This window comes from Brienomyrus brachyistius, chromosome 2 (assembly GCF_023856365.1).
Source record: "Brienomyrus brachyistius isolate T26 chromosome 2, BBRACH_0.4, whole genome shotgun sequence".
Taxonomy (NCBI): Eukaryota; Metazoa; Chordata; class Actinopteri; order Osteoglossiformes; family Mormyridae; genus Brienomyrus; species Brienomyrus brachyistius.
In genome coordinates this window covers 1,393,401-1,409,281 of record NC_064534.1, presented here as the reverse complement: position 1 = coordinate 1,409,281, position 15,881 = coordinate 1,393,401, and the positions used below count along the sequence as shown (strand labels likewise).

At 46.1% G+C, this 15,881-nt stretch overlaps 1 protein-coding gene across 3 annotated transcripts in view; it reads left to right on the top strand.

The window, feature by feature from the left end:
- Positions 1 to 15,661, top strand: part of bicdl1 (BICD family like cargo adaptor 1) — a 34,653-nt gene extending 18,992 nt beyond the window's left edge. The window contains exons 3-11 of one of the 3 annotated variants that reach the window (XR_007389126.1): positions 1,922 to 2,038; positions 5,096 to 5,242; positions 7,875 to 8,054; positions 8,397 to 8,615; positions 9,086 to 9,229; positions 9,311 to 9,441; positions 10,106 to 10,226; positions 10,598 to 10,717; positions 10,919 to 11,056. Coding sequence is in view for 2 of the 3 variants with exons in the window: in XM_049005426.1 (XP_048861383.1) it covers positions 1,922 to 2,038; positions 5,096 to 5,242; positions 7,875 to 8,054; positions 8,397 to 8,615; positions 9,086 to 9,229; positions 9,311 to 9,441; positions 10,106 to 10,226; positions 10,919 to 11,092 (1,233 nt within the window). In the remaining variant the exon portion in view is untranslated. Of the gene's footprint in view, positions 1 to 1,921; positions 2,039 to 5,095; positions 5,243 to 7,874; positions 8,055 to 8,396; positions 8,616 to 9,085; positions 9,230 to 9,310; positions 9,442 to 10,105; positions 10,227 to 10,597; positions 10,718 to 10,918 lie in introns of all 3 variants that reach the window. The other 2 variants (XM_049005426.1, XM_049005430.1) reach the window with 2 other exon arrangements.
- Positions 15,662 to 15,881: the final 220 nt, after the last annotated feature.

The window sequence follows — 15,881 nt, the reverse complement described above, 5'->3', positions numbered from 1 at the left end:
TTGCAAGACCTAAATACTCTGCAATCTTGCATTGAGGGATGTTCCTTTTGAACTAACAATTCTCATAAATTCTGGCACAGAGGGATGAGCCCCGGCCCATCCTTGCTTGCAAAGACTGAGCCTTTGATGGATGTTACATTCATACCCAATCTGCTACCAATTACCCTGCTTAATGTGGAGTCTTCTGAACCAGTGTTACTGGAATATTCAGTGCACTTTTCAATATTATTTTAACTCTGTCCCAACTTTTGTTGAGTATGTTGAAGCTATGTGTGTTCAAATTCTAACTTTGGTCAGTGCAACTGTTGAAAATTTCTTCTTTGTACTTTTGTCAGTAAAAGGTTCATGCGAATTAACATATGACAGATTCCAAATATTCCAACTTTTTGGAAATGGGGTTTATACTGTATATTAACGCAGCTCAGTTTTATGAAGCAGTATAGGAGTTTGGATAGTACGCTGACTAAGCTCAGTTTTTCGAAGCAGTATAGGAGATTGGATAGTACACTGACTAAGCTCAGTTTCACGAAGCAGTATAGGAGATTGGATAGTACACTGACTAAGCTCAGTTTCACGAAATAGTATAGGAGTTTGGATAGTACACTGACTAAGCTCAGTTTTACGAAGCAGTATAGGAGTTTGGATAGTACACTGACTAAGCTCAGTTTTACGAAGCAGTATAGGAGTTTGGATAGTACACTGACTAAGCTCAGTTTTACGAAGCAGTATAGGAGTTTGGATAGTACACTGACTAAGCTCAGTTTTACGAAGCAGTATAGGAGTTTGGATAGTACACTGACTAAGCTCAGTTTTATGAAGCAGTATAGGAGTTTGGATAGTACGCTGACTAAGCTCAGTTTTTCGAAGCAGTATAGGAGTTTGGGTAATATGCGATATTCAGCAGTTACTTTCACCAGCCGTGTCACACCCACTTGGACTCTATCAGTTGAAAACAGAAACTATAGTAGCCCTTTTCCCAGAGGTTAGGAACTGCATGCTGTCCCGGCATGTAGCATTACACAGAAGGTATATTTATTGGAGGGAGTCCGGGGGTGGGGACACAGTCAAGCTCACTGTGACTAAACGCACACTGTGTGTCACTCTGCCGAGGGGAAAGGTCCGGCATCACTCAGAACACAATCAGGGAGAGTCACTCTGCCGAGGGGAAAAGTCCGGCCTCACTCAGAACACAATCAGGGAGAGTCACTCTGCCGAGGGGAAAAGTCCGGCCTCACACAGAACACAATCAGGGAGAGCCGCTGTGCCATAACAGCTGATTATCTCAACTGAAGTGGTGCGTGTCTGAACAATTGATGGTGAAACAGGAAATCTGCAGTGTTTCCAGTAGAGGGCTTTAAAACTGCATTGAGTAAGTATATAGAGAACAATAAATTTTCTCATGTGGGTGTATGAGAGAGGATGAGAGCAAGAATGACGGACTGGTGAGGTATTGCCTTATACTTAATTATGTGTGAGTATATATATCCCTGTCACACCACACTGGGATGACTCAGGCCAGATCAGTTGAGCTGTCAGCTTCTGGCAGCAGGTCCTGGAGCCGGACAGACTCCCACACAGAGAAGGCAAAGCTACAGGCTGCTAGTTAGAAAATACATCACAGTATGCAAACCTGACGGGACACGTTCCCATTTTGGCGACGAGAGCGACCTGACATGGCTGGATGAGTGGCGCAACGCTGATGAAAACTCGCTCGGCTCTGTGAGCGCATCCTCCTGTGAGCGCATCCTCCTGTGAGCCAAAAGCTGGAGACTCGCCGTTGCCTCCTTCACGTTGGTTCCGTAATGGCCGACCCGATGGATGCTGCTGTAAGGCAAGAGGGAGGGGAAAAAATGCGGCCTGTGGGACTCAGACCTCATCTCACTTAGTCGTTGCACACGTGCGTTCCTCTGTACCTCCGCAGGCTGCAGAAGTGGAGAGGCAGCTGTCCACTCAGGTCCACTCGCTCCGAGATGACTTCCGGGAGAAGAATGCCTCCAGCAGCCAGCATGTGTCACGCCTGGAGAGTCTGCAGGCCGAGGTGAAAGACATTGGCCACACAGCGTCTCGTGTACAGCTCTGCTGAGAGCACAGACACCCTCACCTCACACCTACATGATGTAATGGGAATCCACAAAGACAAACAGAGATAATGCCAAGTTCATGCAAGTTCCTCTGGTTGGATGCATATACTTCATGTGACAATATGGATTTATTCATATGTCATGTCAAAATGTTCCTGGATATTGTACGATGAGGTGTAGAAATTCACAGATAGACGTTTTAAAAGGTAAACATGCTTTGTTTTCTATAAGCAACCACTCTCAAGGGTTATAAAGCCTCCCATAAATCCACATATTCATTTTCTTCTCAAATACACTCCCTTTGTTTGTGTCCCTTTTCCTGATTGGAGCAGCAAGGACTAGAAGTAAGTAGATAAACATTTGTATTAGCTCATCTGCATGCCTGCTATCCATTAGTCTGAAACAAACATGGACCTCAAGTTTGGACAATTAAGACTGCACCATTGATAATTTAGCAGCCAGTCAGTAAGACACAATATATGTGGACTGAAGGGCTGCTACTGACTGGCCATATGGCCTGGAACAGGATTACCACTGTACAAACCTGAGGTGAAGCTGTCTATTTGTCCATCTTTCTGGTGCCCACGGTTTCGGAAGCTGGGTGCTTGGGCAATACTAGTCAAAATCTGATGTCCGGATAAAATTTTATATAACGCCAAGACGAGCCGTTCTGATTCCGCACCCTCACCCATAATGCAGAGAAGGGCCACTCATTTTCTACAAAATCACCCATAACAGCAAGATGGGCTGCTCCGATTTTCACAATCTCACCCGTAGCAGCAAGACAGACCACTTCATTATCTGCAGACCTGGAGGACCTCTAACCAAATGATCACTTCCATGAGAGTGATGGAGCATAATTCATTCTAGCACTGGAATAGTGGTCTCTCCATTCATTCATGGCTATTGAATCTCCCAAGACATTCATCCTATTCCTTCACTCAAGTCATGATTCCAAAATCAACATATCGAGATCTAGGTCACAGTCAGTTCAATCTAAACAATATGAAATCAGCTGATTATACATTAAGGTGGTAGTTCTGTGAATTCAGCACAAATAGAATAGAAAATATAATTCAGTTCTGTGAATTCTATGCGGGCACAAAAACAGTGCCCCCCCTCCCCTAATATACGGTTTACTGCAGCTTTGCTGGAATGGTGTGCCAGCTCTGAAGGTCTGAGTAAGACATGCCAGACAGGGTTCGGGGTTTACAGCTGCTTACCGGACAGCAAACGCATTTTCACTTTTCCAAAAAGAGAACAACGCCCTAAGCATGGCTTTAAAAACCACTTTTTTTCCTCTGTTCCTCTGTTGTTTCCTCTGTTTTTTCAGAGGATGAGACAGCGTATGAGGCAGGGTATGAGGCAGCGTATGAGGCAGCGTATGAGGATGGTGTTTATGTTTGACTGCATAGGATTCTGTGGCTCTCATAATTAAAGACACATTAAATTTGGATGGGGAAAAAAGTTAAATACTGACCAAAGACAAAGTTCATATACTCATAAATGAAAAATATGAAATTCATGTAGCACGTCTAGTGTGTGTACAATTTAATAATGACTTTATCGAGCTTGCAGTAATAAAAAACAGTGTGCATGCGCACTTTGCGTACTTGCTCCGTCATTCCAATATGGATATGGAGGAGGAGGAGGAGCTGCCGCATGCGCAGTGTGTCTGCACGTACAAGTGCGGAGAAGTGCGAATCAGCTTTTAGTCTGATTAGAGGACAGACCGCAGCAGTAATTAGCACAGGAGAAGCACTATCTTTAGCCAGAGTGAGTGAATATATGAGCTTCCTACCTCAGCACCAGGAACGTACCATTTGTATATGCTCCTACGGACATATATAGACCTTCTCAGAAATACCCTTCTCTGTTTGCTTTCTCCGCCCATCCATTTTCCATAACTGCTTATCCAGTCCCGAGTTGCAGGAAGCCTAGTGCTTGCATATACACACAATATGGCAATTCAGGGACACCAGCCCCCTAAACCATACGTTCTTGGACTGGGGAAGCCATTCAGCACTGCTGGAGGGAACCCACATGCTGTGCAGAACGGGGGTGCAGACTGGACACGCAGGCTGCCACTGCTCACTCTTAACGCACCATTTTCCCAATAATCATCCCACATCTCCGTTGGGAAGTCAGTTGGCTCAGATGAGGCTCCTTTTTCCATGGAAGAACCTTATCTACAGTAAAGTGAATGTGCGTTTTGGTGCAGAGGTGTGCAGAGCACCATCTCAGCATTTTATCCTGAAGTAGGTTAACAGATATAGGTCATGGCAGGATGAGGGATACCAAACACTGATCTCCTAACTAGAGCAGGCTGTGTTTTTAACTGGATGTACTCACGCAGATAGTTTGGGCCAAGTCAGCAAATTTTCTCTCACAATGACGTAAAGGGCATCCTGTACTCCTGCCAAGATTGATACTCTGGGAGTGTTTCAGTCGGGACAGAAACAGAACCAGAAACGCGTACATTTTTAGTACTAAAGTGACTATATTTGTTATGTATTTTGTAAGCCTTTCCCGATGCCCTGCGTATGTATTGAATTGGTACCAGGGTTTTTAAAAGGATATCGGGCAAGCAGAAATCAATCAGATGTTAACGATTTCTTCCAAATTAAGTAAAGCAATTTTCGAGAATAAGAAAGATAAGCGCCGCAAGACAGGAAGTGTGAATCTGCACTATCAGGCTTTAAACTATGGCTCTAAACTAAGCTAAATCTAATTAAAAGTGTGCCCTGTCTATAGCGGCGCTGCGAAATTCTTTAATTAACAAGAGAGTTTCGGCCACCAACCACGTGCATAAAGCTTCTAGGCAACGAGCATTCCTCCGAACAGGGGGAGCGTTTTAATCTCCTTAAACGTTTACTTAGTTCATCTCGGTCCCCGAGTCATGGGTCAAGAGGTGGGGAAAAAGAAATAGGATTAATGCCTCAAATAATGGAATATTAGGAATCTCTGAGAAGTCAAAGTGAATCGCTGCCGTTGTCGGTTTTTCCTTCGGGCAGATAAAGATGCTGTCAGAGCGCAAGCGCGAGTTGGAGCGGCACGTGGAAGCAGCTCTCGAGGAGAACGTGCTGCTACACTCTACGGTGGACAAGCTGCGCGAGCGCACCTTCGAGCTGGAGAGTCAGTGTCGCGAGAAGGACCTGCAGGTAACGGTCGTCATGTGTCGCCTTCTTCGATTTAGAATATTATACTTTCATTTCACTGATGAGAGGATGTTTAAATAACAAATGTTGATCTGGGGTGGTTTTACGCATTTTGTATATCGGAATGACCTGTTAAGTAAGGGCGTGTATGGCGCGGCGAGGGGGGCGGTGTGATTTTCGCCACAGTGAATTGATAGTGTAAATATAATACACAGTGCCAGTCAGTTTGTTTGTTTGTACATTTGAGTTTTGGGTAAACGTCAAACAATGTGTTCATTGTAAATGTCAAAACGACTTGAAGATGGGGGGTGGAATTTAAAAATAGCAGCTGGTCCCGTGGAATGAGCCTCGTGGAGGTGATCTGGGATGACTGGATAGAAGGGTCAGGGTTAGAGGGCCAGCTATGCAGTTCATTAGTGAGCACTTTCAGAAAAGTAGCTCCAGTCCTTATTTAATGTAGTGTCTAGGGTTTGGTGTAATCACTGTAAAAGGTGGCAGTTCTGAGGAGTGTAAGATTAATTCTGTTTTAATTACATAGGTTGTCATCTGTTTATAATAAAGCACAATAAGTTGCTGATAATCGTTTGACTGGCAGTATAAAGGCATTGTCTTTGTTTTCGTGTCATATGGTATCCTATCTAATCACTGTGCATGTGCAGACCTCACCACTGCATGTCTTCTGAACACAGCCTTGAGTCTTAAATGTAAAGGACACCATTTGTTGTTGTGTATTACGGGGTGTCAACAATAACAACTAATCACTTTCCCTTTACCTAAAATAAAAGAATGCTGACCCAACCCTGTTCCTAAAAATATGCAGGCTGTCTTACAAGTCTATCATCTGCCATGAATCCCCACTTCTGTTTCTCATTCGGAACAAGACATACAGTAATATAGCAAATTGAACCACTAGTTCCTACTCAACTAGAGCATTAGCTAGCTGGCAAGTTTTCCTTGTTCATTTGGCAAAGTGTACCCCCCCCATCTAAGATGGAGCAGCCTGCCGTAAGCACAGGTTTTGAAGGAGGGCAAATGGTTTCCGTTCCTCATAAACACCACTATCTGGCTTTAATTGAGGGGCTGCTTTCTCATTAACAGAACATTAACAGAACAACACTGATTCATGTACACAGATGTTGTGTATTTGTCGACCTCCTAAAATGTTATATATAACAGGGCGCGCTGCGAGATTATTGTCATTTTGAGGGTTAACCCTTATGTCACTTTGTGACATAGCAGGGGGCAGCTAATTCAGTGCCCAGGTAGCAGTGCTTGGGGGCGGTACCTTGCTCAGGGTACCTCTGTGGTGCCTTGCTGGTCAGGAATTTGAACAATCTTTGAATTACAAGTGCGCTTTGCTAACTATTAAACCACCATTTTTTTGGGCTCTCCCGTTTACTTGTGGTAGATATGACCTGTGCTCGTTAAAAATGCTCTAGGTAAGCTGATCATTTTTCTGTTTATCCAAGTGAGAAGGTATCTGGTTAAGCACATAGGATACATCCACGTAGGTTGGGTGTAGCCTTGGATGGGTCTGTACTGCTGAGACTTAACATGAGCTGCCCCAGCAAATTCTCATATATATAAATGTCTGAAATGTACAGTGAAAGAGTCTTTGAGTGAAAACGCCAGCTAAGTAACACAGTAATAAAATACATGATATTTTTGACAGGGCTGTAATGACTATGTATTCCTTTGTTACCAAAGTAAACTACCATTCCAAATGGCTTTGCAGCTCAGTGTTTCCTTGGGGCTGTTTTGCAAAGTGTTCAGAGATATTATTACATGTTCCAATGCTGCATTGTTAATCACCATGCTACCTGCTGCTACACCAGTACTTCAACTATTTACACATGTGTAGTGTATTTAACATGCATCTGCAGTGATACTTTATTAATCCCCATGGGGAAATCCTCTTTTCACTTTGCCCCATCTTGCTCTCCATGAGATACACAAACACACATACAGGTGAGAGCAAGCTTGGGGGTAACAGCACAGAGTCAGCCAGTGTGTGCCACCCAGGGAACAGTCTTATTCAAGGGCCCACGGCCATGTGACCGTTCCGACGAGGCGAGGCTCAAACTTGTGACCTCAGGCACAGAGGCTTGCACTTTTATGACTAATTATAGATACATATGCTATTTATATTGCACTACAGCAGAATATTTCTCATCTAGGGGTTATTCATAATTATTATTCTTATTGGTTCATTTCGGCCTTACAGATTAACACCATGAGACTGAGCAGGCAGCTGTATTTAATCTCCTTAAAAAGAGGGAGGCCAGCGTAACTACCAGAGTTTTGGTGCTGCTTCTTAACTGCCATACCACTTCTTGTCTCTGTATTGCTATTCATTATAATTAAAGAAAAGGATACTCAGTGATACTACACATACTGTACTTCCCAGAAGTAGTATGATAAGTTACAAAAAACATCTAAATACAATTTCCCTGCTGGTAATTCACTGCCGCAATTAGGCACTTATGACATCGTCAGTTTTATAATGAAACAGACACAAGCTCCTAGTCCGGTTACTATTAACTTGCTGTCCTTCCGATTATCACACACACTGGCTGCAACGCTGAGAGCACCCCCAGACTGGCTGTGCTACCCTGACCCCCATTGTGTCTGGCAGCTGAGGCAGAGCCAGGAGGAGCTGCAGGAGGTGAGGCTGTCGCACCGGCAGCTGAGCGAGCGCTTGGAGGAGATCAGTGAGGAGCGGAGCCTGCAGGGCCTGAGTGTGCACACCCCCAGCCTGCTGTGTGAGATCGAGCAGAGCATGGAGCAGGAGGAGCTGGAGCAGGAGAGAGAGCAGGTGCCACGCCAGGGATACTGCACTCTCTTTCACACAAATGCACATATGCTCACGCACCGTCTCACGACCATTTTACCAAGCACACATATGTGACACAACTATCATTTTAGTAGTTCCCAGAATCACATGAATATCCTAACATTTTCTTGTATGTAGGCCTGGTGGTTCTACATGTATAACTGGCAGTGTGCGCTAACAGGTTAGCTAGCCCTAGGTGAATCCTCTCCAAAGCCTTATGCAGGAAAACCCATCTCACGGAGACTTACTGCTCTTTGCTCCATACTGCCGGCGATCAGCGTGCCATTTGCTGTGGATGTCTGATTTCTGTTCTGCCACGCCCAGCTGCGGCTGCAGATGTGGGAGGCCTACTGCCAGGTACGCTCCCTCTGCTCTCACCTGCGAGGCAACGACGTCACCGACTCTGCACTTTCCACCGACTCTTCTATGGACGAGTCGTCTGAAACATCCTCCGCCAAGGATGTACCAACAGGCAGCCTGCATGCTAGCCTGCTGGAGCTGCGAAGGCTCACGCAGAACCTGCTGGATGGCAACGAGTCCACGGTAATGAGCGCTGCGAGACACATGGAGGTGTATGCAGACTTAGAGCTAACAGCTGCATCAGTGACACAAAGGGGTCCCCTGAACTAGACCCAAAGCGTTCAGAAAGGAGCCAGGTTACACTGAGCATACAAACGGTACAAAAACACACCTACTCCATGCGTGGTATAATCCAGTTCTTCTCAGCCCAGTCCTCGGGGACCCCCAGTCAGTTGACATTTTTGCTCCTTCCCAGCACACTTGTACCAGGTATTCTGTGTTCTTTATTGGCTGGGAGGGAGCAAAACTATGGACTGTCTGGAGGCCTCGGAGGATTGGGTTAAGAAACACTGGTATAATCTATAACACCGACACTACGCAGATATTCATTTACCCATAAGGACAAATTTTTAGTTTTATTGCTCTATGTTTGGAAAACCCCAGGAAGACTGTGTACATACATGTCTGTGTATATAAATACCTGGCCTATGCAGGGCTCACGGCGCAGTGACGAAGAGGCACTAGAGGATCAGGTACGGAAACTGAGCGAGGAGCTGCGGACTCTCAGGGACCAGTGTGAGGGCGAGCAGGAGAAGGCCCGAGTTAGCCAGGAGGAGGTGCTGCATCTGCACAACCAGGTCAGTGAGTCACCTATAACACCAAGACAGAAGGACACTTACCAATGCCTGATTGCTGTGCTGATCCCTCCCCTCCTGCAGGTGGCGCTGCTGTCGCTAGAGCTATGTACTGTGCGCGAGGAAACCGAGCACTTGCGAACAGTGGCGGAGGTGCGGGAGCCCAGCGAGCAGCTGCAGAGCGCCATCCGGGACCGGGATGAAGCAATTGCCAAGTATGGTTATTGCCAGGAAACCAAAATGGGCAGTAGTATGACCCCTGTTTTATAAATCAGGCACTTCTTATCTGAATTATCAAACAAGCACATGGCAAATGACTGGATACTGAAAGTAGCATTTATAACATATGTAGCACCACCATGTGGCTAAGAGCAGTCACTGCAAGTAGCTCCAGTTCATGTTCCATACATAACTGATACAGAGGTTGGAGGAAAATGCAGCAGAACACAGAGTGAGCATTTGGTGCAGGCTAAGACACTGGGCCAGCATCTCTCCGCCTGCACTGGAGCAGTGATGCAGCACAACCCTAAAAGGCAGAGTGCGAGTGGAAGTCATTCCATGCAGGACTTGGCTGACGGCTCCCCACACTGCAGATTATCGATGTGATGTTGGTGACCTTCTCTGTCACTAATGGATCAATATGGGATGACACAGCAAATGACCGCTTCGAGCCGAGTTCATTACTGTCGCACGCGAGCCCTGACAGAACGAAGAGGCTCATACTCATTTCAGCTGCCTGCCTGAAACACGCAGGCATGGAACTGGAGAAGCAGCAATGATCCCTCTCCTGTCTGTACTGTAAACGCCCAGCTACCACTGTAAATGTGTCCGCCCTGTACCATCCCAGCCCTTTCTCTCTCTCTCTCCGCTCACACACAGGAAGAAGGCGGTGGAGATGGAACTGGCCAAGTGCAAGATTGACATCATGTCTCTGAACAGCCAGCTGCTGGATGCCATCCAGCAGAAGCTCAACCTGTCACAGCAGCTTGAGGCCTGGCAGGTAGGTCAGAGTTCACAGGTCACAGCTGTGTTGAAGAAACCTTATACCCAGACTACTTAGTTCATGAGAGCTTTTGGACGTGGCATTGGGGCATGACCAGGCTATCCGCAGAAGAGTCTACATACGTGTAGTTATATGAAATATAACACAAACAGTATGGAGTTAAGTCTCTCTTGCATGGAATGGCAACTTTCCGGACACGAGAATCTTGACTTGGACTGTGTGTATGTACAGGTGCTTGCCATCGGCCAGTACGCCTGTGATCTCCCTACCTGCTCATCCGTCCTCCTTAACAGACAGCTCTGTCCTCTCTCTCTCCTCCCCCCCTCTTCCTCCTCTTCTTCTTCGTCTTCTCCTTCTTCCGGCTGCAGTTTGCCTCCTCAGGGCTCTTTACTGTGTGGCTCTTGTGGTTTCTGATCTAGTGGCCTTGACTCCGCTTCCGTACCACCCCCCACCACTCCTGTGGTACCTCCCTCTTGCTTCTGTTTGAGGTGAGCCTCCCTCTGCACCACCTCCCCCTGCATCCAGCTCTACATCCTGTTCCTCCATGCCCCCCCAGTCATGCCCAGCCATTCCAAGATAAATTGGAAGTAATCTCTCAGCCCCCTCCCCCTTTCAGCCATTGGTCCTCTTCCTCTCTCTAACCATTATTTCCTGCTACTCCCCTCACATCTTTGTCTCGCCCCCGCCAGGATGACATGCACCGGGTCATCGACCAGCAGTTGATGGACCAGCACCGGCAAGGGGGCAGGGCGTCGTCACACTCCTCCTCCGATTCACCGGCCAGGCGGGACGCCCCCTCCAGGAGGCCTCCGCGCCTAGCCAATGGGGACAGGAAGTTGTTCTCCTTCTTCAAGAAGAATTGAGAAGCTGGGGTGGGGGAAGAAATTAACCAAAGTGATGCAGGCTTCATAAGAGAGGAAGACAGGGAGGCAGGCCGGGGGTGGCCAAGAGCAGTAGCCCAGCGGCCTTTAAATGCATTTTAATAAGCACTTAATTCACCTGAAACACCAGGTCAGGTGACCTGCTATCCATATCATTACATTAGTAAACTTAAAGCGGCGGGCTGAGCACCGTTAAGCTGGTGAGAAGGGCTGGCCACCCCTGGACCAGGCGACGTGTAGAACAAAGCCAGAGAGGCAGACAGCACTCTGAGAGTGAGAAGTGGACAGGCTGACAAGCTGTCGCCATCATTTAGCACTTTATCTGTCTCCCCATCATGCCCTGGGGGGTGGGCTTGCGATTGGTGCCCCAGCATGACAAGGCCCTCTTGTGGCCAGACATGAGCTCCTCAGCCAGTAGTGACTAATTTCTCCAGAACTATCTCTGTGTTTAAATTTCTGCCTGCACCTCCAGCCGGGAAGGCAGAGGATGGCAAGTTTTCCTTTTTTTTCCACAAGGGCATATTATCTTGTTGCTTCCAGGTTCAACCACCTTCTTAGGACCATTCAAATATTAGGGGGGGGAGCACAGCCTCTGTGATACTGTCAGCTGAGGACCAGCACAGAAAAGCTGATGTGTGCTGTCTCTGAGAACCTCCCAGGGAGCCTATCATGTGACAGGAAGTGCATCTCAGACCATTTCTGACAGGTCCCGGCCTCAGTGTTTAGACAGGAAAGAGAGCTGCAATGCTCGGCCCCTAAATGCTCCTGGGAGACTGTGAAAATGCTTGGACTGGGACAGTTTCCAGGAGTGGCTTGTCACGTGTGTCCCTGAAAAACATGGACTGCAGGGACAGTCGGGGACAGAGTGCAGCAAAATGCGACTGGCAATCCTCTTAAAACAGATTTTGTTTAAACTAGAGCAAGTGCAATTGCATTTTTTGTTTCTATAAAAGCTATAGCATATCCTTGCTTAGAAATCAGGTGCCGATACAGCATGTAAGTACTATTAGACAGTATATTTATATTCTATAAAGATATGTGTACAGCTTTCCCCTGGTAATGAGGCATGCAGGTAACCTCACGTCTGGGAGGAGCACAAAGGGTGGTTGAAACTGGCAGCAAGGGGACACAGGCCACGCGTTGAGGCCAGTATGAGAGTGGCTTGCAACTAACAAGGGAAGTATAGACAGTCTTAATTTGAACTGGCTAAACTGCTACCGTTACGTTACACGGGAGTTAGCTGGCTGAGCCTATACCGTTACGCTACGGAGGTTAGCTGGCTGAGCCTCTACCGTTACGGGAGTTAGCTGGCTGAGCCTCTATCATTATATTACACGGGAGTTAAAAATAACGAGAGAAGCTCATTAGTCACTCAGGGCAGGACATTTTTTACGGATACTGAATGTTAAGCAAACGCTTGTGTGTTTATATACACATATAACCACACTCGGGTATTTATGATGAAGTGCTAAATGGTTTGTGGCTCATCTTCTGATAGCAGCGGCAGCATCAGGGTAACATGTAGCCAGGCGTTTTCCTGTTGGCATCGCTTGCATGCTGTGCACATGCTGTGTTTCTGGGCTCATGAAACATGTTTTCTCATGGCTTGTCATTGACTCGCTTCTAGACCTGTGGACATGGACATACACTGCCTGGAGGTTAGGGGGCGCTCAATGCTTTCGCTGTGGGCCAAATGGGAGGCCTGTCATGCTTTAGTGAGAGACTGGCAGCAGACTGCTGTAGGGAGGCTCTGGTTATACCTGAACACAGCTATGCACAAATGAGGCAGGTGTTGGTGAGAACGAACCCAAAGAATGATTTTTTTTTTTTTTTTTTTTTTTTTTTTTTTTTTTAAACAGAAAAAAAAACAGTTTTGGGAGAAGTATATTTATATATCTATAACTTTTGAATGAAAAGTAAATTTTTTAGAAAGATGTACATATTTGTTTGTTGCTGTCTTTTGTTTTTACAAGCAACTGTTTACAGGACGTACAATTCCTGGGGGGGGGGGGCATCAGGCTGAGTGGGGAGGGTGCTTCTGAATTTAGACACACAGGGCTCAGTGGATTCCAGCACGACTGCAAACTGACCCTGCCGAAAGAGAGGCGGCACGCTGTTCAGAGACGTATATAGAAGGATGAACTGTCCCATTGATCCATTCACTGAAGCTTTCCCAAGCTTAAGGTGGTAAAATGAAGCTGCGTATAGGATTTGGCTGCTATAACCTGACCTGACTGCTGTTACTTTGTGATGATTCTTGTGCAGCCCATTTGCTGTATTGGTGTTCTCTGGGCATAAGAGCACCTCCTGCTGATGTAGGGTCATAGTGAACAGAAGTCCCCATAGCAGCAGAATGTGGTAGTAGCATTATTTCAGCCAAGTTTAAATAGGCAGAGTGCCCCCCAGTGGCTGATCAGAGGTACGTGCAGTCAGTGGCCACTTCATTAGGTATACCTGCTCAATCACTCAAACAGTCGACCCTGTGGCTGCAGCTGAACACATACAGCAGACACACATGGTCAGGAGCTCCATTTAGCCAAGCATTTAAACAGCTATGGCTTGATCTGACATTTTTGCCCACTACGGTGTCTACAGTTTACAAAGTCCAGGGTAGTGAACAAAGGCATTCTGTGCATGCAATTTCTGTGGCTGAAAGGACCTTGTTAGAGAAACTGAACAGGAAGGCTACTAGCGCAAAAATAACCACGCATTACAACAGGGATGTGCAGGAGCGTAGGGGGTCCTACTTGGTACTACGTAGGATTAAAGTGGCCACTGAGTGTATGTGTCATGCCTTGCTTCTTCTGGCAGAGCAGTTGCTAACTTCCTGGCTTTAAATGACTTATGAAAAGGCAGAGAGGACACTCACAGAGGTGGCCTGCTTGATGGCTACAGTGGCTCTGAGATGTTGAGATTGGAGCCCATCATCTCTGCTTCAGACTCCCTCCAGGAAAGCTGTAGGCCAGAACAGGGGAAGATCAACAGTATTTAACCCCATGAAGAAAAAACCTCAACTGTACCTGTTTACACTGTAGAATGACAGCCTGTTTTACGGTTTACAGATTTGTGTCTTTATCGGTCACGTTCCATAGGTCAGTCTGCCCCCACCCCCCTTTCCTTCGCTGAGGAGACATTGCGTCTTTTTTGTGTAATCCTATGCTCTTTAGTTCACAAGCTCAGCTCAGGTGTTAGTGAGCTTCGGTGAGCATCTGTTTAAACCTCGTGTAGGACTTTCCCATTGTGACCAACGTATTTTACATCTACTTAGCTTCCAGAGAGAAAAGCCTGCATGCAGACAAACAGTGGTTACAGCAGGTCCTGCCTGGCAGCAAGAATCAGGTGAACCAGAGGGGCAGGGTCCCAGCACCCCACTGCAGCCAATTATAGAGGGCCAACAGGCAGTGCACTGCTCTGCTTCTACCTTGTTGCTGAAAAAAGGTTGAGCACTGTAAGAGAAAAAAATCCAGGAGCAGGCCACATGTAAGCTGAGATTCATCCTTACTTCTTTGATAGTTCTACAACAGAAAATCGTTAACTCTACACATTTCATGATGAAATCAGTTAGGTCATAACTGAATCTACAGATATTTTGCAGTAGCTTAAAACAACAGTTGGAAGTTGACGTGCAATTAGTTTCAAAGGGTACAAAGCTAAGATTAAGGCTGCTAACGTCCTCTGATGGCGTTCATGTTGCTGTGAGAGCCTTAGAACTGACGGCTGCATCGTCAGCTGCCGATTCGCATCCTGGATGAACTGTATCCTGTCTTTGTATCTGCATGGAAGCAAAGTATACACACAGTATGAAATGGCTGAGATGGGACCTAAGGCCTCCAGGAGTCCCTCAGGCCTCGGCAGACATGCTCACCGGCGCCCCACAGAGGTTCCTCAGTGCCGGTTTGCCAGCCCAGGTCTGGCTTTCATGCCATTCTGAGGTTACCGGTCGCGTCAAGTGACAGGCGGCAAGGAGTTATAATTTTGTACACATTTTGTATGTTTGTATGTAGGATGTGCATTAAACATACTAAAGACTTATGCACAAGTGAAAAATATGAATTGTACTGTACATATAACATTCTAGTTTTATATGACTGAGGGGCACTTTCATAATGATATCCCATTTGTATATAAAAGGAAATAAAGAGAAAACCATGTTTATGCTTTTATACAATATGTACAAAAGGAAAATGCTTATTTTTTCTTTTAGTAATAATCCTCTATACCAGGAGTCACCAACATGGTGCCCGGGGCACCAGGACGCCCCCAGGCACCACGGGTCGCCCGCGGACCCGTTATAAAAACAGCACAACTCACTAGTGAACAGCGTGTAAAATCTAATTTTATCCTGTTACTATTCTTCTTCAATCACATTTGCATTTATATAGATTTGAAAATGATATCTAAAAAAAAAAGCATTTAAAACATTATATTATACATGAAGTTTACATAAGTTTAGGAGGGCGTTTCACAATGAAAGCCCTTCGTATGGCTCTCAGTTTCAAAAAGGTTGGTGACCCCTGATCTAAACACTGTACAAGGAAAAAAGGTTTTACACAGACATTTGCAAAATAAAAAAAAGAACCATTGACATGCATCTTTATGCCGGGGGCCATTGTAAGAGAATAAAAATTGCCAAATGTTAAGCCTTCCTTGGTTTATGGATTTACCAGCCCCCACCTTGTATGTAAATACATAAACCAACATATAGTCAGCAAGGTCACCAACCAAATTACAGCTGTAGCAATAATTACCTCATCAGACTCTCACCTCGGTC